The following is a 27588-nucleotide window of genomic DNA, read 5'->3' as shown; positions in this document are numbered from 1 at the left end:
CGGGCAGGACTCCGGCACGACTCAGGCTAAGCGAAGGCGTCCACCTGCGCGTCACGCTGCGCGTGAGAGAGCGACTTTAAGTAGGCGCTCCAATCACCCCTGAGCGTGCGAGTCCGCTCCAAGATGGCGGCCGCCGCTGGCTGAGGTATCCCGATGGAAGATGGCGCCCAAAGTGACCCCCAGGCCCCAGACCCACCGAAGTGGTGGTGCTTAGCAGGCAGAAAATGCCGTTTTTAAAGTGCAGGTGAGGGGAGACAGGGGCGCTAGCTGCAGACAAGCAGGCTAAAACCAGGGAAAATAAAACACAAAAACGAACCCAAATACAAAACAGGAAGTTTAAAAGTACTCCGCGCTAGTAACAGCGCGAGCGCGGCGATGTGGTAGGTGGAGCCTGCGCTGCTCTGCGAGGCATGCTGTATTCAAGTATGGATTTGAAGCTCCGCCCATATTTTTCATTGGCTTGTGTCATTGTCCTTTGTAAATGCTAGCTTCTGATTCCGTAATAGGCTTGTTAGTCACTCCTTAGTACCGCCTTGTCTTCATTTGTCACCTCACATGAGGACTGGCCCTTTTCCTTCCGGGTATGCCTTCCCTTTAGGCACTATTTTCATTAATGAGTTTCTCCTTTTGTAGGTATGACATGCTTTCCTGCAACATTCATATTTACAACAAGGGGTGGTGAGGGACAGAGTCTCTGAATTAAGCAGAATACTCTCACCCAGTCAAAAGATCAGGGCTAGATCCAACACCGTTTTTTAGCTCATTGCACCATCCCAGTTTCAGAACCTGGCTGTATGCAAATTAGTCTGTTCCTGTCCCAGTGCATGATGGGAACAGGGCAAACCAAACTACAAAAGCCAATTCTTACACTGGGAAGGAAACAAGCTTCCGGGGACCGGTTTCTGGCATTACAGCCGTCTTCGGCCCGGCTTGCTTGAATCCTGATGGTGCAATGAGCAAGGGACTCATGTCTGAGTATACCCTTCCACGCTTAGGGTGGACAAAAATCTTTACAACAAGGGGTGGTGAGGGACAGAGTCTCTGAATTAAGCAGAATACTCTCACCCAGTCAAAAGATCAGGGCTAGATCCAACACCGTTTTTTAGCTCATTGCACCATCCCAGTTTCAGAACCTGGCTGTATGCAAATTGGTCTGTTCCTGTCCCAGTGCATGATGGGAACAGGGCAAACCAAACTACAAAAGCCAATTCTTACACTGGGAAGGAAACAAGCTTCCGGGGACCGGTTTCTGGCATTACAGCCGTCTTCGGCCCGGCTTGCTTGAATCCTGATGGTGCAATGAGCAAGGGACTCATGTCTTAGTATACCCTTCCACGCTTAGGGTGGACAAAAATATTTACAACAAGGGGTGGTGAGGGACAGATCTCTGAATTAAGCAGAATACTCTCACCCAGTCAAAAGATCAGGGCTAGATCCAACACCGTATTTTAGCTCATTGCACCATCCCAGTTTCAGAACCTGGCTGTATGCAAATTAGTCTGTTCCTGTCCCAGTGCATGATGGGAACAGGGCAAACCAAACTACAAAAGCCAATTCCTACACTGGGAAGGAAACAAGCTTCCGGGGACCGGTTTCTGGCATTACAGCCGTCTTCGGCCCGGCTTGCTTGAATCCTGATGGTGCAATGAGCATGGGACTCATGTCTGAGTATACCCTTCCACGCTTAGGGTGGACAAAAATATTTACAACAAGGGGTGGTGAGGGACAGAGTCTCTGAATTAAGCAGAATACTCTCACCCAGTCAAAAGATCAGGGCTAGATCCATCACCGTTTTTTAGCTCATTGCACCATCCCAGTTTCAGAACCTGGCTGTATGCAAATTAGTCTGTTCCTGTCCCAGTGCATGATGGGAACAGGGCAAACCAAACTACAAAAGCCAATTCTTACACTGGGAAGGAAACAAGCTTCCGGGGACCGGTTTCTGGCATTACAGCCGTCTTCGGCCCGGCTTGCTTGAATCCTGATGGTGCAATGAGCAAGGGACTCATGTCTGAGTATACCCTTCCACACTTAGGGTGGACAAAAATATTTACAACAAGGGGTGGTGAGGGACAGAGTCTCTGAATTAAGCAGAATACTCTCACCCAGTCAAAAGATCAGGGCTAGATCCAACACCGTTTTTTAGCTCATTGCACCATCCCAGTTTCAGAACCTGGCTGTATGCAAATTAGTCTGTTCCTGTCCCAGTGCATGATGGGAACAGGGCAAACCAAACTACAAAAGCCAATTCTTACACTGGGAAGGAAACAAGCTTCCGGGGACTGGTTTCTGGCATTACAGCCGTCTTCGGCCCGGCTTGCTTGAATCCTGATGGTGCAATGAGCAAGGGACTCATGTCTGAGTATACCCTTCCACGCTTAGGGTGGACAAAAATATTTACAAGGGGTGGTGAGGGACAGAGTCTCTGAATTAAGCAGAATACTCTCACCCAGTCAAAAGATCAGGGCTAGATCCAACACCGTTTTTTAGCTCATTGCACCATCCCAGTTTCAGAACCTGGCTGTATGCAAATTAGTCTGTTCCTGTCCCAGTGCATGATGGGAACAGGGCAAACCAAACTACAAAAGCCAATTCTTACACTGGGAAGGAAACAAGCTTCCGGGGACCGGTTTCTGGCATTACAGCCGTCTTCGGCCCGGCTTGCTTGAATCCTGATGGTGCAATGAGCAAGGGACTCATGTCTGAGTATACCCTTCCACGCTTAGGGTGGACAAAAATATTTACAACAAGGGGTGGTGAGGGACAGAGTCTCTGAATTAAGCAGAATACTCTCACCCAGTCAAAAGATCAGGGCTAGATCCAACACCGTTTTTTAGCTCATTGCACCATCCCAGTTTCAGAACCTGGCTGTATGCAAATTAGTCTGTTCCTGTCCCAGTGCATGATAGGAACAGGGCAAACCAAACTACAAAAGCCAATTCTTACACTGGGAAGGAAACAAGCTTCCGGGTACCGGTTTCTGGCATTACAGCCGTCTTCGGCCCGGCTTGCTTGAATCCTGATGGTGCAATGAGCAAGGGACTCATGTCTGAGTATACCCTTCCACGCTTAGGGTGGACAAAAATATTTACAACAAGGGGTGGTGAGGGACAGAGTCTCTGAATTAAGCAGAATACTCTCACCCAGTCAAAAGATCAGGGCTAGATCCAACACCGTTTTTTAGCTCATTGCACCATCCCAGTTTCAGAACCTGGCTGTATGCAAATTAGTCTGTTCCTGTCCCAGTGCATGATGGGAACAGGGCAAACCAAACTACAAAATCCAATTCTTACACTGGGAAGGAAACAAGCTTCCGGGGACCGGTTTCTGGCATTACAGCCGTCTTCGGCCCGGCTTGCTTGAATCCTGATCGTGCAATGAGCAAGGGACTCATGTCTGAGTATACCCTTCCACGCTTAGGGTGGACAAAAATATTTACAACAAGGGGTGGTGAGGGACAGAGTCTCTGAATTAAGCAGAATACTCTCACCCAGTCAAAAGATCAGGGCTAGATCCAACACCGTTTTTTAGCTCATTGCACCATCCCAGTTTCAGAACCTGGCTGTATGCAAATTAGTCTGTTCCTGTCCCAGTGCATGATGGGAACAGGGCAAACCAAACTACAAAAGCCAATTCTTACACTGGGAAGGAAACAAGCTTCCGGGGACCGGTTTCTGGCATTACAGCCGTCTTCGGCCCGGCTTGCTTGAATCCTGATGGTGCAATGAGCAAGGGACTCATGTCTGAGTATACCCTTCCACGCTTAGGGTGGACAAAAATATTTACAACAAGGGGTGGTGAGGGACAGAGTCTCTGAATTAAGCAGAATACTCTCACCCAGTCAAAAGATCAGGGCTAGATCCAACATCGTTTTTTAGCTCATTGTACCATCCCAGTTTCAGAACCTGGCTGTATGCAAATTAGTCTGTTCCTGTCCCAGTGCATGATGGGAACAGGGCAAACCAAACTACAAAAGCCAATTCCTACACTGGGAAGGAAACAAGCTTCCGGGGACCGGTTTCTGGCATTACAGCCGTCTTCGGCCCGGCTTGCTTGAATCCTGATGGTGCAATGAGCATGGGACTCATGTCTGAGTATACCCTTCCACGCTTAGGGTGGACAAAAATATTTACAACAAGGGGTGGTGAGGGACAGAGTCTCTGAATTAAGCAGAATACTCTCACCCAGTCAAAAGATCAGGGCTAGATCCATCACCGTTTTTTAGCTCATTGCACCATCCCAGTTTCAGAACCTGGCTGTATGCAAATTAGTCTGTTCCTGTCCCAGTGCATGATGGGAACAGGGCAAACCAAACTACAAAAGCCAATTCTTACACTGGGAAGGAAACAAGCTTCCGGGGACCGGTTTCTGGCATTACAGCCGTCTTCGGCCCGGCTTGCTTGAATCCTGATGGTGCAATGAGCAAGGGACTCATGTCTGAGTATACCCTTCCACACTTAGGGTGGACAAAAATATTTACAACAAGGGGTGGTGAGGGACAGAGTCTCTGAATTAAGCAGAATACTCTCACCCAGTCAAAAGATCAGGGCTAGATCCAACACCGTTTTTTAGCTCATTGCACCATCCCAGTTTCAGAACCTGGCTGTATGCAAATTAGTCTGTTCCTGTCCCAGTGCATGATGGGAACAGGGCAAACCAAACTACAAAAGCCAATTCTTACACTGGGAAGGAAACAAGCTTCCGGGGACTGGTTTCTGGCATTACAGCCGTCTTCGGCCCGGCTTGCTTGAATCCTGATGGTGCAATGAGCAAGGGACTCATGTCTGAGTATACCCTTCCACGCTTAGGGTGGACAAAAATATTTACAAGGGGTGGTGAGGGACAGAGTCTCTGAATTAAGCAGAATACTCTCACCCAGTCAAAAGATCAGGGCTAGATCCAACACCGTTTTTTAGCTCATTGCACCATCCCAGTTTCAGAACCTGGCTGTATGCAAATTAGTCTGTTCCTGTCCCAGTGCATGATGGGAACAGGGCAAACCAAACTACAAAAGCCAATTCTTACACTGGGAAGGAAACAAGCTTCCGGGGACCGGTTTCTGGCATTACAGCCGTCTTCGGCCCGGCTTGCTTGAATCCTGATGGTGCAATGAGCAAGGGACTCATGTCTGAGTATACCCTTCCACGCTTAGGGTGGACAAAAATATTTACAACAAGGGGTGGTGAGGGACAGAGTCTCTGAATTAAGCAGAATACTCTCACCCAGTCAAAAGATCAGGGCTAGATCCAACACCGTTTTTTAGCTCATTGCACCATCCCAGTTTCAGAACCTGGCTGTATGCAAATTAGTCTGTTCCTGTCCCAGTGCATGATAGGAACAGGGCAAACCAAACTACAAAAGCCAATTCTTACACTGGGAAGGAAACAAGCTTCCGGGGACCGGTTTCTGGCATTACAGCCGTCTTCGGCCCGGCTTGCTTGAATCCTGATGGTGCAATGAGCAAGGGACTCATGTCTGAGTATACCCTTCCACGCTTAGGGTGGACAAAAATATTTACAACAAGGGGTGGTGAGGGACAGAGTCTCTGAATTAAGCAGAATACTCTCACCCAGTCAAAAGATCAGGGCTAGATCCAACACCGTTTTTTAGCTCATTGCACCATCCCAGTTTCAGAACCTGGCTGTATGCAAATTAGTCTGTTCCTGTCCCAGTGCATGATGGGAACAGGGCAAACCAAACTACAAAATCCAATTCTTACACTGGGAAGGAAACAAGCTTCCGGGGACCGGTTTCTGGCATTACAGCCGTCTTCGGCCCGGCTTGCTTGAATCCTGATCGTGCAATGAGCAAGGGACTCATGTCTGAGTATACCCTTCCACGCTTAGGGTGGACAAAAATATTTACAACAAGGGGTGGTGAGGGACAGAGTCTCTGAATTAAGCAGAATACTCTCACCCAGTCAAAAGATCAGAGCTAGATCCAACACCGTTTTTTAGCTCATTGCACCATCCCAGTTTCAGAACCTGGCTGTATGCAAATTAGTCTGTTCCTGTCCCAGTGCATGATGGGAACAGGGCAAACCAAACTACAAAAGCCAATTCTTACACTGGGAAGGAAACAAGCTTCCGGGGACCGGTTTCTGGCATTACAGCCGTCTTCGGCCCGGCTTGCTTGAATCCTGATGGTGCAATGAGCAAGGGACTCATGTCTGAGTATACCCTTCCACGCTTAGGGTGGACAAAAATATTTACAACAAGGGGTGGTGAGGGACAGAGTCTCTGAATTAAGCAGAATACTCTCACCCAGTCAAAAGATCAGGGCTAGATCCAACATCGTTTTTTAGCTCATTGTACCATCCCAGTTTCAGAACCTGGCTGTATGCAAATTAGTCTGTTCCTGTCCCAGTGCATGATGGGAACAGGGCAAACCAAACTACAAAAGCCAATTCCTACACTGGGAAGGAAACAAGCTTCCGGGGACCGGTTTCTGGCATTACAGCCGTCTTCGGCCCGGCTTGCTTGAATCCTGATGGTGCAATGAGCATGGGACTCATGTCTGAGTATACCCTTCCACGCTTAGGGTGGACAAAAATATTTACAACAAGGGGTGGTGAGGGACAGAGTCTCTGAATTAAGCAGAATACTCTCACCCAGTCAAAAGATCAGGGCTAGATCCATCACCGTTTTTTAGCTCATTGCACCATCCCAGTTTCAGAACCTGGCTGTATGCAAATTAGTCTGTTCCTGTCCCAGTGCATGATGGGAACAGGGCAAACCAAACTACAAAAGCCAATTCTTACACTGGGAAGGAAACAAGCTTCCGGGGACCGGTTTCTGGCATTACAGCCGTCTTCGGCCCGGCTTGCTTGAATCCTGATGGTGCAATGAGCAAGGGACTCATGTCTGAGTATACCCTTCCACACTTAGGGTGGACAAAAATATTTACAACAAGGGGTGGTGAGGGACAGAGTCTCTGAATTAAGCAGAATACTCTCACCCAGTCAAAAGATCAGGGCTAGATCCAACACCGTTTTTTAGCTCATTGCACCATCCCAGTTTCAGAACCTGGCTGTATGCAAATTAGTCTGTTCCTGTCCCAGTGCATGATGGGAACAGGGCAAACCAAACTACAAAAGCCAATTCTTACACTGGGAAGGAAACAAGCTTCCGGGGACTGGTTTCTGGCATTACAGCCGTCTTCGGCCCGGCTTGCTTGAATCCTGATGGTGCAATGAGCAAGGGACTCATGTCTGAGTATACCCTTCCACGCTTAGGGTGGACAAAAATATTTACAAGGGGTGGTGAGGGACAGAGTCTCTGAATTAAGCAGAATACTCTCACCCAGTCAAAAGATCAGGGCTAGATCCAACACCGTTTTTTAGCTCATTGCACCATCCCAGTTTCAGAACCTGGCTGTATGCAAATTAGTCTGTTCCTGTCCCAGTGCATGATGGGAACAGGGCAAACCAAACTACAAAAGCCAATTCTTACACTGGGAAGGAAACAAGCTTCCGGGGACCGGTTTCTGGCATTACAGCCGTCTTCGGCCCGGCTTGCTTGAATCCTGATGGTGCAATGAGCAAGGGACTCATGTCTGAGTATACCCTTCCACGCTTAGGGTGGACAAAAATATTTACAACAAGGGGTGGTGAGGGACAGAGTCTCTGAATTAAGCAGAATACTCTCACCCAGTCAAAAGATCAGGGCTAGATCCAACACCGTTTTTTAGCTCATTGCACCATCCCAGTTTCAGAACCTGGCTGTATGCAAATTAGTCTGTTCCTGTCCCAGTGCATGATAGGAACAGGGCAAACCAAACTACAAAAGCCAATTCTTACACTGGGAAGGAAACAAGCTTCCGGGGACCGGTTTCTGGCATTACAGCCGTCTTCGGCCCGGCTTGCTTGAATCCTGATGGTGCAATGAGCAAGGGACTCATGTCTGAGTATACCCTTCCACGCTTAGGGTGGACAAAAATATTTACAACAAGGGGTGGTGAGGGACAGAGTCTCTGAATTAAGCAGAATACTCTCACCCAGTCAAAAGATCAGGGCTAGATCCAACACCGTTTTTTAGCTCATTGCACCATCCCAGTTTCAGAACCTGGCTGTATGCAAATTATTCTGTTCCTGTCCCAGTGCATGATGGGAACAGGGCAAACCAAACTACAAAATCCAATTCTTACACTGGGAAGGAAACAAGCTTCCGGGGACCGGTTTCTGGCATTACAGCCGTCTTCGGCCCGGCTTGCTTGAATCCTGATCGTGCAATGACCAAGGGACTCATGTCTGAGTATACCCTTCCACGCTTAGGGTGGACAAAAATATTTACAACAAGGGGTGGTGAGGGACAGAGTCTCTGAATTAAGCAGAATACTCTCACCCAGTCAAAAGATCAGGGCTAGATCCAACACCGTTTTTTAGCTCATTGCACCATCCCAGTTTCAGAACCTGGCTGTATGCAAATTAGTCTGTTCCTGTCCCAGTGCATGATGGGAACAGGGCAAACCAAACTACAAAAGCCAATTCTTACACTGGGAAGGAAACAAGCTTCCGGGGACCGGTTTCTGGCATTACAGCCGTCTTCGGCCCGGCTTGCTTGAATCCTGATGGTGCAATGAGCAAGGGACTCATGTCTGAGTATACCCTTCCACGCTTAGGGTGGACAAAAATATTTACAACAAGGGGTGGTGAGGGACAGAGTCTCTGAATTAAGCAGAATACTCTCACCCAGTCAAAAGATCAGGGCTAGATCCAACATCGTTTTTTAGCTCATTGTACCATCCCAGTTTCAGAACCTGGCTGTATGCAAATTAGTCTGTTCCTGTCCCAGTGCATGATGGGAACAGGGCAAACCAAACTACAAAAGCCAATTCTTACACTGGGAAGGAAACAAGCTTCCGGGGACCGGTTTCTGGCATTACAGCCGTCTTCGGCCCGGCTTGCTTGAATCCTGATGGTGCAATGAGCAAGGGACTCATGTCTGAGTATACCCTTCCACGCTTAGGGTGGACAAAAATATTTACAACAAGGGGTGGTGAGGGACAGAGTCTCTGAATTAAGCGGAATACTCTCACCCAGTCAAAAGATCAGGGCTAGATCCAACACCATTTTTTAGCTCATTGCACCATCCCAGTTTCAGAACCTGGCTGTATGCAAATTAGTCTGTTCCTGTCCCAGTGCATGATGAGAACAGGGCAAACCAAACTACAAAAGCCAATTCTTACACTGGGAAGGAAACAAGCTTCCGGGGACCGGTTTCTGGCATTCAGCAACATTCAGCACACCATACGAGCTTTCACTTTCCATCAAGCGGGGACAATGGCGGCCGCTTCTTTGAAATTAAATAGGTCTTGCATTTACAAGAGTTTGAGCTATTAGCATTGTAAATGACAAGGCCTTTCATTTATGTGTTAATTATCAAAACAGATAAATAAAAGGCATTGTCATTTACAATGCCCATTGCGTCTATGCTCGCAAATGCGAGACCTATTGCATTGTAAGTGCTTGTTATCTCTTACTGTGGCAACACTTATTTGTAATGAGAATTTGAGAGTTCTGAAAGCTATTTGAAGAGAGGAGCACTTCATTTAACTCTTTCATTGGAGATCTCGGCAAGTTGATGCAAAATTCGACTATTACAGTGGAAAGTGTAGTAGTCAGCACCATGTCCTCATTGACTTGATACTTTCTTCTGACATCTGAAGTGATCTGAAGGTCATGAGTCTGAATCCAGGTAAGGTAAGCTCAATCTCCCATTATTTCGAGATTGAGGACCATAAATAACATATGTATTTACTACACTTTCAAATAGCAGAAGTATGGTATGAAGCACTATACACTAGATTAGACAAACAGTAGAATAAACAATATATTCAGATGGCAGTAACTCACAAACAGCAGCAGAAGTTGTTGAAAACTAGGGTCCTGAAAAAGAAGGGTCCTAAATGATCATTTTTTCCGACAAAACTTTAAACATTTCTTTCCTTCTGGTTAATAGCGCCTTTGCTATACTTTCGTGGGACTTATATTAGTGATTGGTGTTTGAAGAACTGTTTTCTAGTATCCGTGGGTAGTGATTGGGGTGGATCACTGAGAAAATGACATATGGACTTATATTTTGTAATCATGAAGGTGAGTGGGGTGGAATCATTGGTAGAGAGCATGTTCCCCAAGACGGGTCCAGTGTCATAGAGATCACCCCCACATTCTCAGAACTAGTGTTTTGTATGAATACATTCTTAAGTCTCGTGAACGATTAGGCAGAGGTGTTCAGACTTACACCTGATATTCTTAAAATAACCCCCAAAAATACTCCTTCTTGCGGCCCTTTTTTAACCAAAATGGAACACCCTGCTGAAAACAGAAGCTTCCCTGAGACAAGAGCATTCCATATATTTTAAAAGAGTTGATGCAGCCTTTTTTATCAATGAAAAACATAAACGGGGAGCCGAAAATAAGAATTGTTGAGTTCGTGAAGTTGGGCGAACTTTCTTTGCTATTTAAATTCTAGTTTGCCTTAATCATTTTGGTAGGAGGATTTCATTGTTCTCCAAGTACTGGCAAGACCAATAGGCCTGTGGGTATTTTTTCTTTTTCTGTAGTTTTCATGGCAATCATACGCCACAATAATAAAACGAAAAAACGAAAAGAAAACACGCTGCCACAATCATATGCCAGCAATAAAAATGTAATTTTTTAATTAATAAGTCTTTCAGTTTTGTCATGCATTTTATTGATGTTTGTGACAGCAAGAAGAATTAATCACAATAAAACCATTCACGCACATCGCAAGCAGCTTCAATGTTATGGTGCCACTTGAACTACTGTAACAGCAACTTTAAAAAGGAGACCGGAAATAAATCACCATCTAACTGGGTCCTCAAAGTGCTGGCATAATAAATAGCTGTCATGTAACTATAATATAACACAATATAATTTAAAAAGCACACTTTGAACCAGCTTTTTCACATTAGAGAAAGGAACTATTTTGAAGCGGATGTATCAAGGTTTGAGCATTTACTGAGAGTGAAGGGAGCCTTTGGGTAAAGTTGGCTGACCCATTGTTCCATGCTGTGTGCTCTATTGGACACACGCTAAATGTGAATGACAATGTAACAAACTAATAGATACAGCCTGCTGACCAATAACCCCACTTTGTTTGTATATAATGATTTAAAAAAACAAGTTTGGCAAGACAGCTAAAGCTGTATAAAAGGCCAGACCTAAAAATAACTCCTCAGCTGTGCTGGTGTACACGCATGATTTCTTTCACTCTAGGTCAGACACATCATTGGAGTGGAGCCGCTTTGGAACTCAGATATTTTGGGTCACTACAGATGATTTATTGTTGGTATGAAACCTGCCAGATGCTGGAATGTGTGGAAGATTACCGAGGCAATCAGTACGAGTGGCCCGAACTGCAAAGGCAGTAATACCTCACCTAGGGCCAGATGTAGGTAATTTTATTTTACTACTTCTTAAATACCGAATCATACCGATTCGGTATTTAAGAAGTGGTAAAATAGAGGGGGGGAGATGTAGGTATTTCAGATTCGGTAAATACCGAATCGTTAAGATTCGGTATTTACCGATTCTGTAAATACCGAATCGGTAATGCCCATTGATTCCTATGATTCAAAAAGGGGGGGCGGTGATGGGCAGAGTATCTGAATTAAGCAGAACACTCCTACCCAGTCAAAAGATCAGGGCTTGATCCATCACCGTTTTTTAGCTCACTGCACCATCCCAGTTCAGAACCTGGCTACATGCAAATTAGTCTGTCCCTGGCCCAGTGCATCATGGGAACAGGGCAGACCAAACTACCAAGCCAATTCTTTACTGGAAAGGAAACAAGCTTCCGGGGACCGGTTTCTGGCATTACAGCCGTCTTCGGCCCGGCTTGCTTGAATCCTGATGGTGCAGTGAGCAAGGGACTCACATCTGAGCATACCCTTCCACAATTGTGGTGGCCAAAACGATTCAAAAAGGGGGGTGGTGATGGACAGAGTATCTGAATTAAGCAGAACACTCCTACCCAGTCAAAAGATCAGGGCTTGATCCATCACCGTTTTTTAGCTCACTGCACCATCCCAGTTCAGAACCTGGCTACATGCAAATTAGTCTGTCCCTGGCCCAGTGCATCATGGGAACAGGGCAGACCAAACTACCAAGCCAATTCTTTACTGGAAAGGAAACAAGCTTCCGGGGACCGGTTTCTGGCATTACAGCCGTCTTCGGCCCGGCTTGCTTGAATCCTGATGGTGCAGTGAGCAAGGGACTCACATCTGAGCATACCCTTCCACACTTGTGGTGGCCAAAACGATTCAAAAAGGGGGGGTGGTGATGGACAGAGTATCTGAATTAAGCAGAACACTCCTACCCAGTCAAAAGTTCAGGGCTTGATCCATCACTGTTTTTTTTAGCTCACTGCACCATCCCAGTTCAGAACCTGGCTACATGCAAATTAGTCTGTCCCTGGCCCAGTGCATCATGGGAACAGGGCAGACCAAACTACCAAGCCAATTCTTTACTGGAAAGGAAACAAGCTTCCGGGGACCGGTTTCTGGCATTACAGCCATCTTCGGCCCGGCTTGCTTGAATCCTGATGGTGCAGTGAGCAAGGGACTCACATCTGAGCATACCCTTCCACACTTGTGGTGGCCAAAACGATTCAAAAAGGGGGGTGGTGGTGATGGACAGAGTATCTGAATTAAGCAGAACACTCCTACCCAGTCAAAAGATCAGGGCTTGATCCATCACCGTTTTTTAGCTCACTGCACCATCCCAGTTCAGAACCTTGCTACATGCAAATTAGTCTGTCCCTGGCCCAGTGCATCATGGGAACAGGTCAGACTAAACTACCAAGCCAATTCTTTACTGGAAAGGAAACAAGCTTCCGGGGACCGGTTTCTGGCATTACAGCCGTCTTCGGCCCGGCTTGCTTGAATCCTGATGGTGCAGTGAGCAAGGGACTGACATCTAAGCATACCCTTCCACACTTGTGGTGACCAAAACGATTCAAAAAGGGAGGGTGGTGATGGACAGAGTATCTGAATTAGGCAGAACACTCCTACCCAGTCAAAAGATCAGGGCTTGATCCATCACCGTTTTTTAGCTCACTGCACCATCCCAGTTCAGAACCTGGCTACATGCAAATTAGTCTGTCCCCGGCCCAGTGCATCATGGGAACAGGGCAGACCAAACTACCAAGCCAATTCTTTACTGGAAAGGAAACAAGCTTCCGGGGACCGGTTTCTGGCATTACAGCCGTCTTCGGCCCGGCTTGCTTGAATCCTGATGGTGCAGTGAGCAAGGGACTCACATCTGAGCATACCCTTCCACACTTGTGGTGGCCAAAACGATTCAAAAAGGGGGGGGGGGTGGTGATGGGCAGAGTATCTGAATTAAGCAGAACACTCCTACCCAGTCAAAATATCAGGGCTTGATCCATCACCTTTTTTAGCTCACTGCACCATCCCAGTTCAGAACCGGGCTACATGCAAATTAGTCTGTCCCTGGCCCAGTGCATCATGGGAACAGGGCAGACCAAACTACCAAGCCAATTCTTTACTGGAAAGGAAACAAGCTTCCGGGGACCGGTTTCTGGCATTACAGCCGTCTTCGGCCCTGCTTGCTTGAATCCTGATGGTGCAGTGAGCAAGGGACTCACATCTGAGCATACCCTTCCACACTTGTGGTGGCCAAAACAATTCAAAAATTGGGGGTGGTGATGGACAGAGTATCTGAATTAAGCAGAACACTCCTACCCAGTCAAAAGATCAGGGCTTGATCCATCACCGTTTTTTTAGCTCACTGCACCATCCCAGTTTAGAACCTGGCTACATGCAAATTAGTCTGTCCCTGGCCCAGTGCATCATGGGAACAGGGCAGACCAAACTACCAAGCCAATTCTTTACTGGAAAGGAAACAAGCTTCCGGGGACCGGTTTCTGGCATTACAGCCGTCTTCGGCCCGGCTTGCTTGAATCCTGATGGTGCAGTGAGCAAGGGACTCACATCTGAGCATACCCTTCCATACTTGTGCTGGCCAAAATGATTCAAAAAGGGGGGGTGGTGATGGACAGAGTATCTGATTTAAGCAGAACACTCCTACCCAGTCAAAAGATCAGGGCTTGATCCATCACCGTTTTTTAGCTCACTGCACCATCCCAGTTCAGAACCTGGCTACATGCAAATTAGTCTGTCCCTGGCCCAGTGCATCATGGGAACAGGGCAGACCAAACTACCAAGCCAATTCTTACACTGGGAAGGAAACAAGCTTCCGGGGACCGGTTTCTGGCATTACAGCCGTCTTCGGCCCGGCTTGCTTGAATCCTGATGGTGCAATGAGCAAGGGACTCATGTCTGAGTATACCCTTCCACGCTTAGGGTGGACAAAAATATTTACAACAAGGGGTGGTGAGGGACAGAGTCTCTGAATTAAGCAGAATACTCTCCCCCAGTCAAAAGATCAGGGCTAGATCCAACACCGTTTTTTAGCTCATTGCACCATCCCAGTTTCAGAACCTGGCTGTATGCAAATTAGTCTGTTCCTGTCCCAGTGCATGATGGGAACAGGGCAAACCAAACTACAAAAGCCAATTCTTACACTGGGAAGGAAACAAGCTTCCGGGGACCGGTTTCTGGCATTACAGCCGTCTTCGGCCCGGCTTGCTTGAATCCTGATGGTGCAATGAGCAAGGGACTCATGTCTGAGTATACCCTTCCACGCTTAGGGTGGACAAAAATATTTACAACAAGGGGTGGTGAGGGACAGAGTCTCTGAATTAAGCAGAATACTCTCACCCAGTCAAAAGATCAGGGCTAGATCCAACACCGTTTTTTAGCTCATTGCACCATCCCAGTTTCAGAACCTGGCTGTATGCAAATTAGTCTGTTCCTGTCCCAGTGCATGATGGGAACAGGGCAAACCAAACTACAAAAGCCAATTCTTACACTGGGAAGGAAACAAGCTTCCGGGGACCGGTTTCTGGCATTACAGCCGTCTTCGGCCCGGCTTGCTTGAATCCTGATGGTGCAATGAGCAAGGGACTCATGTCTCAGTATACCCTTCCACGCTTAGGGTGGACAAAAATATTTACAACAAGGGGTGGTGAGGGACAGAGTCTCTGAATTAAGCAGAATACTCTCACCCAGTCAAAAGATCAGGGCTAGATCCAACACTGTTTTTTAGCTCATTGCACCATCCCAGTGTTAGAACCTGGCTGTATGCAAATTAGTCTGTTCCTGTCCCAGTGCATGATGGGAACAGGGCAAACCAAACTACAAAAGCCAATTCTTACACTGGGAAGGAAACAAGCTTCCGGGGACCGGTTTCTGGCATTACAGCCGTCTTCGGCCCGGCTTGCTTGAATCCTGATGGTGCAATGAGCAAGGGACTCATGTCTGAGTATACCCTTCCACGCTTAGGGTGGACAAAAATATTTACAACAAGGGGTGGTGAGGGACAGAGTCTCTGAATTAAGCAGAATACTCTCACCCAGTCAAAAGATCAGGGCTAGATCCAACACCGTTTTTTAGCTCATTGTACCATCCCAGTTTCAGAACCTGGCTGTATGCAAATTAGTCTGTTCCTGTCCCAGTGCATGATGGGAACAGGGCAAACCAAACTACAAAAGCCAATTCTTACACTGGGAAGGAAACAAGCTTCCGGGGACCGGTTTCTGGCATTACAGCCGTCTTCGGCCCGGCTTGCTTGAATCCTGATGGTGCAATGAGCAAGGGACTCATGTCTGAGTATACCCTTCCACGCTTAGGGTGGACAAAAATATTTACAACAAGGGGTGGTGAGGGACAGAGTCTCTGAATTAAGCGGAATACTCTCACCCAGTCAAAAGATCAGGGCTAGATCCAACACCGTTTTTTAGCTCATGGCACCATCCCAGTTTCAGAACCTGGCTGTATGCAAATTAGTCTGTTCCTGTCCCAGTGCATGATGGGAACAGGGCAAACCAAACTACAAAAGCCAATTCTTACACTGGGAAGGAAACAAGCTTCCGGGGACCGGTTTCTGGCATTCAGCAACATTCAGCACACCATACGAGCTTTCACTTTCCATCAAGCGGGGACAATGGCGGCCGCTTCTTTGAAATTAAATAGGTCTTGCATTTACAAGAGTTTGAGCTATTAGCATTGTAAATGACAAGGCCTTTCATTTATGTGTTAATTATCAAAACAGATAAATAAAAGGCATTGTCATTTACAATGCCCATTGCGTCTATGCTCGCAAATGCGAGACCTATTGCATTGTAAGTGCTTGTTATCTCTTACTGTGGCAACACTTATTTGTAATGAGAATTTGAGAGTTCTGAAAGCTATTTGAAGAGAGGAGCACTTCATTTAACTCTTTCATTGGAGATCTCGGCAAGTTGATGCAAAATTCGACTATTACAGTGGAAAGTGTAGTAGTCAGCACCATGTCCTCATTGACTTGATACTTTCTTCTGACATCTGAAGTGATCTGAAGGTCATGAGTCTGAATCCAGGTAAGGTAAGCTCAATCTCCCATTATTTCGAGATTGAGGACCATAAATAACATATGTATTTACTACACTTTCAAATAGCAGAAGTATGGTATGAAGCACTATACACTAGATTAGACAAACAGTAGAATAAACAATATATTCAGATGGCAGTAACTCACAAACAGCAGCAGAAGTTGTTGAAAACTAGGGTCCTGAAAAAGAAGGGTCCTAAATGATCATGGCATCTTTTTTTCCGACAAAACTTTAAACATTTCTTTCCTTCTGGTTAATAGCGCCTTTGCTATACTTTCGTGGGACTTATATTAGTGATTGGTGTTTGAAGAACTGTTTTCTAGTATCCGTGGGTAGTGATTGGGGTGGGTCACTGAGAAAATGACATATGGACTTATATTTTGTAATCATGAAGGTGAGTGGGGTGGAATCATTGGTAGAGAGCATGTTCCCCAAGACGGGTCCAGTGTCATAGAGATCACCCCCACATTCTCAGAACTAGTGTTTTGTATGAATACATTCTTAAGTCTCGTGAACGATTAGGCAGAGGTGTTCAGACTTACACCTGATATTCTTAAAATAACCCCCAAAAATACTCCTTCTTGCGGCCCTTTTTTAACCAAAATGGAACACCCTGCTGAAAACAGAAGCTTCCCTGAGACAAGAGCATTCCATATATTTTAAAAGAGTTGATGCAGCCTTTTTTATCAATGAAAAACATAAACGGGGAGCCGAAAATAAGAATTGTTGAGTTCGTGAAGTTGGGCGAACTTTCTTTGCTATTTAAATTCTAGTTTGCCTTAATCATTTTGGTAGGAGGATTTCATTGTTCTCCAAGTACTGGCAAGACCAATAGGCCTGTGGGTATTTTTTCTTTTTCTGTAGTTTTCATGGCAATCATACGCCACAATAATAAAACGAAAAAACGAAAAGAAAACACGCTGCCACAATCATATGCCAGCAATAAAAATGTAATTTTTTAATTAATAAGTCTTTCAGTTTTGTCATGCATTTTATTGATGTTTGTGACAGCAAGAAGAATTAATCACAATAAAACCATTCACGCACATCGCAAGCAGCTTCAATGTTATGGTGCCACTTGAACTACTGTAACAGCAACTTTAAAAAGGAGACCGGAAATAAATCACCATCTAACTGGGTCCTCAAAGTGCTGGCATAATAAATAGCTGTCATGTAACTATAATATAACACAATATAATTTAAAAAGCACACTTTGAACCAGCTTTTTCACATTAGAGAAAGGAACTATTTTGAAGCGGATGTATCAAGGTTTGAGCATTTACTGAGAGTGAAGGGAGCCTTTGGGTAAAGTTGGCTGACCCATTGTTCCATGCTGTGTGCTCTATTGGACACACGCTAAATGTGAATGACAATGTAACAAACTAATAGATACAGCCTGCTGACCAATAACCCCACTTTGTTTGTATATAATGATTTAAAAAAACAAGTTTGGCAAGACAGCTAAAGCTGTATAAAAGGCCAGACCTAAAAATAACTCCTCAGCTGTGCTGGTGTACACGCATGATTTCTTTCACTCTAGGTCAGACACATCATTGGAGTGGAGCCGCTTTGGAACTCAGATATTTTGGGTCACTACAGATGATTTATTGTTGGTATGAAACCTGCCAGATGCTGGAATGTGTGGAAGATTACCGAGGCAATCAGTACGAGTGGCCCGAACTGCAAAGGCAGTAATACCTCACCTAGGGCCAGATGTAGGTAATTTTATTTTACTACTTCTTAAATACCGAATCATACCGATTCGGTATTTAAGAAGCGGTAAAATAGAGGGGGGAGATGTAGGTATTTCAGATTCGGTAAATACCGAATCGTTAAGCTTCGGTATTTACCGATTCTGTAAATACCGAATCGGTAATGCCCATTGATTCCTATGATTCAAAAAGGGGGGGTGGTGATGGGCAGAGTATCTGAATTAAGCAGAACACTCCTACCCAGTCAAAAGATCAGGGCTTGATCCATCACCGTTTTTTAGCTCACTGCACCATCCCAGTTCAGAACCTGGCTACATGCAAATTAGTCTGTCCCTGGCCCAGTGCATCATGGGAACAGGGCAGACCAAACTACCAAGCCAATTCTTTACTGGAAAGGAAACAAGCTTCCGGGGACCGGTTTCTGGCATTACAGCCGTCTTCGGCCCGGCTTGCTTGAATCCTGATGGTGCAGTGAGCAAGGGACTCACATCTGAGCATACCCTTCCACAATTGTGGTGGCCAAAACGATTCAAAAAGGGGGGGTGGTGATGGACAGAGTATCTGAATTAAGCAGAACACTCCTACCCAGTCAAAAGATCAGGGCTTGATCCATCACCGTTTTTTAGCTCACTGCACCATCCCAGTTCAGAACCTGGCTACATGCAAATTAGTCTGTCCCTGGCCCAGTGCATCATGGGAACAGGGCAGACCAAACTACCAAGCCAATTCTTTACTGGAAAGGAAACAAGCTTCCGGGGACCGGTTTCTGGCATTACAGCCGTCTTCGGCCCGGCTTGCTTGAATCCTGATGGTGCAGTGAGCAAGGGACTCACATCTGAGCATACCCTTCCACACTTGTGGTGGCCAAAACGATTCAAAAAGGGGGGGTGGTGATGGACAGAGTATCTGAATTAAGCAGAACACTCCTACCCAGTCAAAAGATCAGGGCTTGATCCATCACTGTTTTTTTAGCTCACTGCACCATCCCAGTTCAGAACCTGGCTACATGCAAATTAGTCTGTCCCTGGCCCAGTGCATCATGGGAACAGGGCAGACCAAACTACCAAGCCAATTCTTTACTGGAAAGGAAACAAGCTTCCGGGGACCGGTTTCTGGCATTACAGCCATCTTCGGCCCGGCTTGCTTGAATCCTGATGGTGCAGTGAGCAAGGGACTCACATCTGAGCATACCCTTCCACACTTGTGGTGGCCAAAACGATTCAAAAAGGGGGGTGGTGGTGATGGACAGAGTATCTGAATTAAGCAGAACACTCCTACCCAGTCAAAAGATCAGGGCTTGATCCATCACCGTTTTTTAGCTCACTGCACCATCCCAGTTCAGAACCTGGCTACATGCAAATTAGTCTGTCCCTGGCCCAGTGCATCATGGGAACAGGGCAGACCAAACTACCAAGCCAATTCTTTACTGGAAAGGAAACAAGCTTCCGGGCACCGGTTTCTGGCATTACAGCCATCTTCGGCCCGGCTTGCTTGAATCCTGATGGTGCAGTGAGCAAGGGACTCACATCTGAGCATACCCTTCCACACTTGTGGTGGCCAAAACGATTCAAAAAGGGGGGTGGTGATGGACAGAGTATCTGAATTAAGCAGAACACTCCTACCCAGTCAAAAGATCGGGGCTTGATCCATCACCGTTTTTTAGCTCACTGCACCATCCCAGTTCAGAACCTGGCTACATGCAAATTAGTCTGTCCCTGGCCCAGTGCATCATGGGAACAGTGCAGACCAAACTACCAAGCCAATTCTTTACTGGAAAGGAAACAAGCTTCCGGGGACCGGTTTCTGGCATTACAGCCGTCTTCGGCCCGACTTGCTTGAATCCTGATGGTGCAGTGAGCAAGGGACTCACATCTGAGCATACCCTTCCACATTTGTGGTGACCAAAACGATTCAAAAAGGGGGGGTGGTGATGGACCAGGTGGACCAGGTGGGCCAGGGACAGACTAATTTGCATGTAGCCAGGTTCTGAACTGGGATGGTGCAGTGAACAAAAAAACGGTGATGGATCAAGCCCTGATCTTTTGACTGGCTATGAGTGTTCTGTTTAACTCAGATGCTCTGTCCATCACCACCCCCTTTTCTGAATCGTTTTGGCCACTATAGGAGTGGCAGGGTATGCTCAGACATGAGTCCCTTGCTCACTGCACCATCAGGATTCAAGCAAGCCGGGCCGAAGACGGCTGCAATGCCAGAAACCGGTCCCCGGAAGCTTGTTTCCTTTCCAGTAAAGAATTGGCTTGGTAGTTTGGTCTGCCCTGTTCCCATGATGCACTGGGCCAGGGACAGACTAATTTGCATGTAGCCAGGTTCTGAACTGGGATGGTGCAGTGAGCTAAAAAAACGGTGATGGATCAAGCCCTGATCTTTTGACTGGGTATGAGTGTTCTGTTTAACTCAGATCCTCTGTCCATCACCACCCCCTTTTCTGAATCGTTTTGGCCACTATAGGAGTGGCAGGGTATGCTCAGACATGAGTCCCTTGCTCACTGCACCATCAGGATTCAAGGAAGCCGGGCCGAAGACGGCTGCAATGCCAGAAACCGGTCCCCGGAAGCTTGTTTCCTTTCCAGTAAAGAATTGGCTTGGTAGTTTGGTCTGCCCTGTTCCCATGATGCACTGGGCCAGGGACAGACTAATTTGCATGTAGCCAGGTTCTGAACTGGGATGGTGCAGTGAGCTAAAAAAACGGTGATGGATCAAGCCCTGATCTTTTGACTGGGTATGAGTGTTCTGTTTAACTCAGATGCTCTGTCCATCACCACCCCCTTTTCTGAATCATTGATTCCTATGGGCATTGAAGCCCATAGGAATCAATGGGTATTACCGAATCGGTATTTACAGATTCGGTAAATACCGATTTCAGCAAGGGTGCAGGGGGTGTCACTTTGACACCCTCTAGCAACCCAAATACAGGCATGTGTGCCATGTGGCACACAGACATGCCCTAAGGGCATGTCTGTGTGCCACATGGCACAGGTGTGCATGCACAGATGTGCATGCACACCTGTATTCGGTATTTTACCACCCAATTGGATTGGGTGGTAAAATACCGAATTCTGAAGGCCTGTAGCACTGTCAACAGTGCTACCTACATCTGGGTTTTACCAAATCGGTAAAATTACCGATTCGGTATTTTACAGATTCGGTAAATTTACCGTTTTGGTAAATTTACCGAATCTGTAAAATATTTGCCCCTACATCTCGAAAACCAATTACCGGTCGGTAACGGCCGAAATCGGCCGTTACCGACCGGTAATTGGCGACCTACATCTGGCCCCTAGTTTTGTCGCTACTGGGGGTATCAGTAACAGCAGATCCTGGTATTACCGGGATCATGAGTTGACCACCTATACTCTTCTATGTAAAGGGGAGTAATATGTGATAACGGGTGTTTTTGCACTGATTTCTGCATTTATACTCCGAATTATTGCCTTTTTACAGAGGAAATTGTCCACCTGGTGTGCCCGGGAGTATCTGCCCCATGTAAAACATGCATAATTCCCATATCCTGGTCACTAGGTGCAGGAATTCTATAACACAAGTAATCCTATTTTGTCTGTTTCCCGCCACAGCTGAATTACAGGGTCAATCGTATGAAGCTCCTAGTAGAACACTGGGGCCTACATATGATTCACCCTGTAATTCAGCTGTGGCAGGAAACAGCCAAAATGGGATTACGTGTCTTTGCATTAATAGTTGTTATGAACTCTAAGACTGGTACTTAGGCAGTGATTTGTTGTGTGATTTTTATTGAGGATCAAAATATATATATAATGTGCCATGGAAATGAGCTGTGTAATTGTCTACGGTTGGTAAACTGTTTGATGCAGCCCGAACACCAAGCAGAAATACTGCACAATTGCTGGTGAGTTCATGTAAGCCCAGTCCAAGATAAGTAAATAAAAATAGCCATTTCTTTGACAGGTACTTTAATCTGCCTTCCCAAAGTTGTTCTTTTTCCTTTAAATGTCTGCTACAATTCCATCAAAAGAGTGCTGATTAACCTCACAGTGTATGTTGCTTTTCTCTCCTTTCTAGATCTAGCAGAATGTGCAGATGAGCCCTGTGATGACTTCACTGTGAGACAGACAGAAAAAGGTTACCAGTGCACACTGGAGATCCCCAGCAAACTGTTCAAGTGAGTATATTGTAATTCAGCATAAGGGGATAGTAAAAAACATTTCTGATGCGTATTTCACCAGGACTCATTTTTATTTATTTTTCAAAGTTTTATTTAAGGTTTTTTATGTGGTACAAGAAGAGTGTCACTCCGATATTCCAACCAAACGTCCATAAAGACATTGCATTTATGAGAAGACACTCATTTGATTTCAACATGTGTGTAGGACCAAAAAAGGAATAATAAGGAAATCCAGAATCCCAAATACTTCTGCATTGACCAAATATTAACAGTGTTTATCAAAATGGGTGACCTGAATGCAGCTCCTAATGATATTAGTAAAATTCCCTCACAAGGATAAATCTGATGTAGAAAGTCTGATAATAGGGAAGTATACGTTCTACAAATGACTAATATACACAAAACCATAGACATGTTAAAAATGTATATGAATAACTTAGCAAATAGATTGGAAAATGGATACCATTCTTGATAGACCCAGATCATTCTGGATGCATTAGAACCCATCAGACGTTTACAACATAAGAAGGGTGGTGCATTTAGTAGAAAAGGCAAACTGATGCTCTGTTCCTAGGGAGATCCATGTGATTAATGCCAAGAAGGCATTTGACAATGTTGAGTGGCTATTCCTGCGTCAAAATAACGTCAAAAATCGGTCTGCATAGGACCACCTAGGTAGAATTATATATGGGTGTCATGCCAGAATTGTACAGTGCATATCATAATCAATCCCATTAAAACAAATAGCTTCAGGCTCTCGCAGGATACGAGAACCTTGTCCTTGCTTCTTTTTGCTCTAAGCATAGAACAACTGGCCCAACTATTTAGACAGACATGCCATTTTGAAGTTACAAACATGAAATACAACTCTTTGTGGATGACATTTTGCTGTCAATCGTAGATCCATTAGTTAACTTTTGAAACAATATTGCAATATCTCAGGATTCATAATCAATCTCACAAAAATCCGAGATAACCACTATCAAGATAGACAAACTGGTGAGGACAGAAATAGACTATTCTTCTTGTTTAAGTGTGCTAAACAAATGGTCCAGTACCTAGTGGTACAGATTACTTCAGCAATACAAGAAACAATACAAGACTTGTATAAAACAAACTATGTCTCGTTGATACAGGAGATAAAGAGGGATCCAATGCCGTTAAGCCCACTGTTTTATATCATGGACTAGCAGCCCGTCCCGACGTTGTCCGGGTATGAAATAGAATGTGTGCATGAAAGCCTGTTATTTACAGTGAGTACACAAATAGAAATCGGCACGTATGCAGCATTAGGTAAGTATCACAAAAGCTAAGATGAGTCAGATGCCTTCTTTAACAATGACCTTGCACGTCGTCTGTTACCTGCTCAGTTTAGTTGTGCGTATAGGGTAACGGTACTTGTCCATTGCTGTGCAACATGGGCGTCCGCTTGTGCAGCCAGTGTGAGGAACCGGCCTTGTGATATGTGCCTCAGCAGCGGTAACGTTTGCAGCGTGTGGGTGCTGTGGAGTCCGTTGGTGTGACAGTCCCCGACAGCGTCCTGGTCGATGTTGTGCACCTGGTGTTAAGTCCTTTATGCTGAGAGTTCAGTGCGTGACAGCGTGCACGCGACGCTGCGCGTGTGTGAAAGAGAAGTCTGTTGAATTTTTTGTATCCCCGGTGGTACCCTGACTCGCCTCAGCCCCCGCCTGAGCACTGGAGCAATATTTTAGGGTGTGTGGCGGCTCCAGCTGCGAGCGTGTTTGTCCGCTGTAGTTGAGGACACTGAAAGATGCGGAGTGTGTGAGCCGGGAACGTGTTTAGCCGCTGTCTTGCCAGTTAGACGACCCACATGGCGTCAACGGCGAACGCACCGCAAATTGCCAAAAGAACCACCCAGTGGTATTGTAACGGTAGTCGCCCCCAGAACGCTTGGCGCAAGCGGTGGAATACAGCTTGGTTTGAGGCGTGCCCATCGCTGTATGCACACGCCCCCAGCACAACGCACACGCCCACAACGGAGTACTGTGAACGCTTATTTTACACGCCCCCAGCTCAATGCACACGCCCACAACGGAGTACTGTGAACGTTTTGTTTTTCGGAATGCCGCGCCCATTGCTGTTTATGCATACCGCGCACATCGCTGTATGCACACGCCCCCAGCACAACGCCCCGAGCACAACGCCCACGCCCACAAGGGACTACTTTGCCCCTAAGGTTCTTTTAACCTTCTAATGTATATGGTGGGCAGCTGTATAGCCTATGTCCATCTGCTGAAACTGTCCTTTCCAATGCTGTATTGTTTGTTGTGATTGGCGCTGTGGTTCCTGAGATTACCTGCCTCAAAGGTTTGGGCTCTCTCTTTATAATATTAGTATGGATGGGTAGAATGAATACTTTTAAGATGAACATTCTCCCCAGATTGTTACCCTTCCTTCATGTCCTCCCAGTTTTGATACCTAAACAAGATATGTCTTAACTTCAGCTTGCATACGATAGGTTCATGTGGCAGTAAAGTAAACCCAGAGTAGCCAGGAATGTACTACAGGGATCTAGAGAGAGTAGGGGCTTGGGTCTCCCAGGCATACAGACATATTATGTGGCAGAAGAACTGCACATGGTGTTCAAAAGGTCTTTAAGGGAAAATGAAAAACACTGGCCTCTAATGGAAATGAACTTGATGGGCAGACCCCTTTGGTATATATTATGGCAACCAAAACGTAGCAGGCCAAAGGTGACCTATGTTTCTTAACATAAAAAGTCCAATGATGGAGACATGGGACTCCCTGATTAAATCCCCATTAGTCACTACTTTCTCTTCTCCAGTCACATCAGTGCTGAAATATTCGCAGTTCATTCAGCCTTGAACCATCTGCAACACACGGAGTGAAAGCAGGGTGAGCGCACCATACTTCGGCATCTATTTGTAGTTCAATCAATTAAATAATGTTATCAGTGCAAACAACAGGAGTGGAGAAACTTCATTACTGCTATTTGAGACTCTGGGCCTTGCACCGCTTCAACAAAACAGCAGTTACCAGGGAACTGACACCTTTGGAAAGATAATTCCCTAATTACAACTTTTACCAAGAGGTTGAGTTAGGCCATGCATCGGACATTAAAAGCCCCCCAGATAGTCACAGATGGCTCTACATGAATAAATGGGAGGGAATGTTGGGTATGGAAATAACCCAAGAGGAATGGAATAGACTGTGGAATGACATACCCAAGTTGGTGTGTAGTATACACAGAATGGTACAAAATAATGTCTGATTGATACCTTGCACCACAAAACTGAAACGGATCTTCCCCAACCCTAATGGTCATTGCTGGGGAGGGTTCTGGAAGAACGGTTCTGCGCTACATGTGTGTTCTGCCTGTACGAGATTCAAGGTGTTTTAGAAATAAATCCTCAGCCACATAAGTAAGATAATAGGCCTGCTGAGACCACAGAAATCCTTAATAGTCATTTTGGGAATATGACCCCCGTAACTGAGGACAAAAGGGAAAGGGTGACTGATTAGTGATGTCACATATGCTTCTAGCATCCAAACTAGAACTGGTGGCACAGTGGAAACAGACTAAAATATAAGAAATTGTGTGGTGGTCTTGCAGGCTATAGACATTGATGGCCTTGGCGATATTAACATATGATTTGAGAGATGAGAGGAAAACGTTGGAGGCGATTTGGAGATTTTTAATGGGTTACTTCCAGGGATGTCCTCATACACTAAGCGCTCTGAGACTGAACTTGTCGTATGAAGAGCCTTTATAGAGAGACTGTTTCTTAAGGAAAAGGGATAAGGGCTAATCAGAGCCTATACCAACACTGATGGCAATTAAAAAGAAATGCTCGTCTTACTTGTATTTTTACTGTGATGAGATATAATGAAGTGTGGGGATATGGAGGATGCAAGTGGTGAAATGAGAGCAGTTTGTGTTCTTGTCTACATTTCCTGATTTCAAAATCAATAAATTGTTTACAAAAAAACATAGACATGTGACCCAATCCTCCCCCTTTTTTTTTTTTTTGTCCTCATATGCCACTTCCCACCCCTTCTTATCTTGTAGCGCCCTTAGGTGATTTTCAACTCAACTATGAGAGGTTGTTTCCTACTGCTTATACTGCAGGCTTATAGGCTTAAGGGAGATGGGAAGTACCACAGCCATGCCTGGTGTAGCAAAGCATATAGACTACATTGACCTCCAAGAGCATCTAAAGTGACTTAATCATCGGACCGTTTTTCTTCTCACAACAATAAAGTCATAGGATTTTGAACTCCCGTTCCCCTCACCCATAGTGATTTAAAAATAAATTCCAAAACTGGTGCTTCCTGTTATTTTGACCGACCATGTCCAACTTAGCTATGCCTCTCATAGCTCTGATCCACATTAAGTCTGTCGGAGGCTCTGGCGATACCCATAATTTACATATTTCTCTTCGAGCAATCAAAATGGCATAGAAAAACAACTTAGAATTATCATCAAGGCCCTTACCTTGTGTGTCCAATCTGCCCGAGATGATCTGTTCAGGGCTTACCGTAATATTTAGTTCCATCATTTTTGATAGCGTTGTACTTACAGCTGCCCAAAAATCTTGAATCTCTGGGCATGTCGCAAACATATGAATGTCATCTTCATTTGGGCTTTTGCACTTAGGGCATAACACCATGCCCCCATCCTTAAATTTAGCGAGCCTCTTTGGGGCAATCCTCCCCTTTGTCGCCCTGTATTTTTATAAAGGTGCAAAAGGGGGTCCATCTTTTTAGGTTTCGCCCTGGCAGTAGCACCTGCGAAGCAGGTGCTCCGCCCAGGGCGAAATTCTATGTCCTACATATGGGGCTTTGGTCCCGCCTCTGTCTTCCATTGGCTAGCTACATAAATGGAGGCTAGCCATTGGAAGACATCAGTGTCAATCACTTTCTCCCGGTCAGAACGCGAATCGTGGGCGTTTCTGACTCTTTTTTTAAGTCCCGCCCCTTGATGCCGTTTGTCCCGGGCCGCGCTGTGATTGGCTGCCGGCCCGGGACACCCCTGTGACGTCATTCCCCGGGCCGCGCTGTGATTGGCTTCCGGCCCGGGACACCCCCGTGACGTCATTCCCGGGCCGCGCTGTGATTGGCTGCTGGCCCGGGACCTGACTTGTTTATTATAATCGTTCCAGAAAAGCGTAGCTTGATGTGCCGTTTAAAAATAAAAAATTCTACCCCAGAACAGAAGCCCTGCTTTCTAGTAGCACGGTGCCTAATCAACACC

General features: G+C 45.8%; 1 protein-coding gene across 1 annotated transcript in view; it reads left to right on the top strand.

Annotated features, from left to right (window-relative positions):
* ASCC1 (activating signal cointegrator 1 complex subunit 1) overlaps positions 1 to 27588 on the top strand; it is a 771288-nt gene that overhangs the window by 85158 nt on the left and 658542 nt on the right. Inside the window, exon 3 of the mRNA XM_078643075.1 lies at positions 22250 to 22349. Coding sequence (XP_078499201.1) covers positions 22250 to 22349 — 100 coding nt within the window. The remainder of the gene's footprint in view (positions 1 to 22249; positions 22350 to 27588) is intronic.

The sequence above is a fragment of the Lissotriton helveticus genome, chromosome 5_1 (genome assembly GCF_964261635.1).
Source record: "Lissotriton helveticus chromosome 5_1, aLisHel1.1, whole genome shotgun sequence".
NCBI lineage: Eukaryota > Metazoa > Chordata > Amphibia > Caudata > Salamandridae > Lissotriton > Lissotriton helveticus.
Note: the sequence above shows the minus strand (reverse complement) of the source record. Positions and strands in the feature narration are given on the sequence as shown.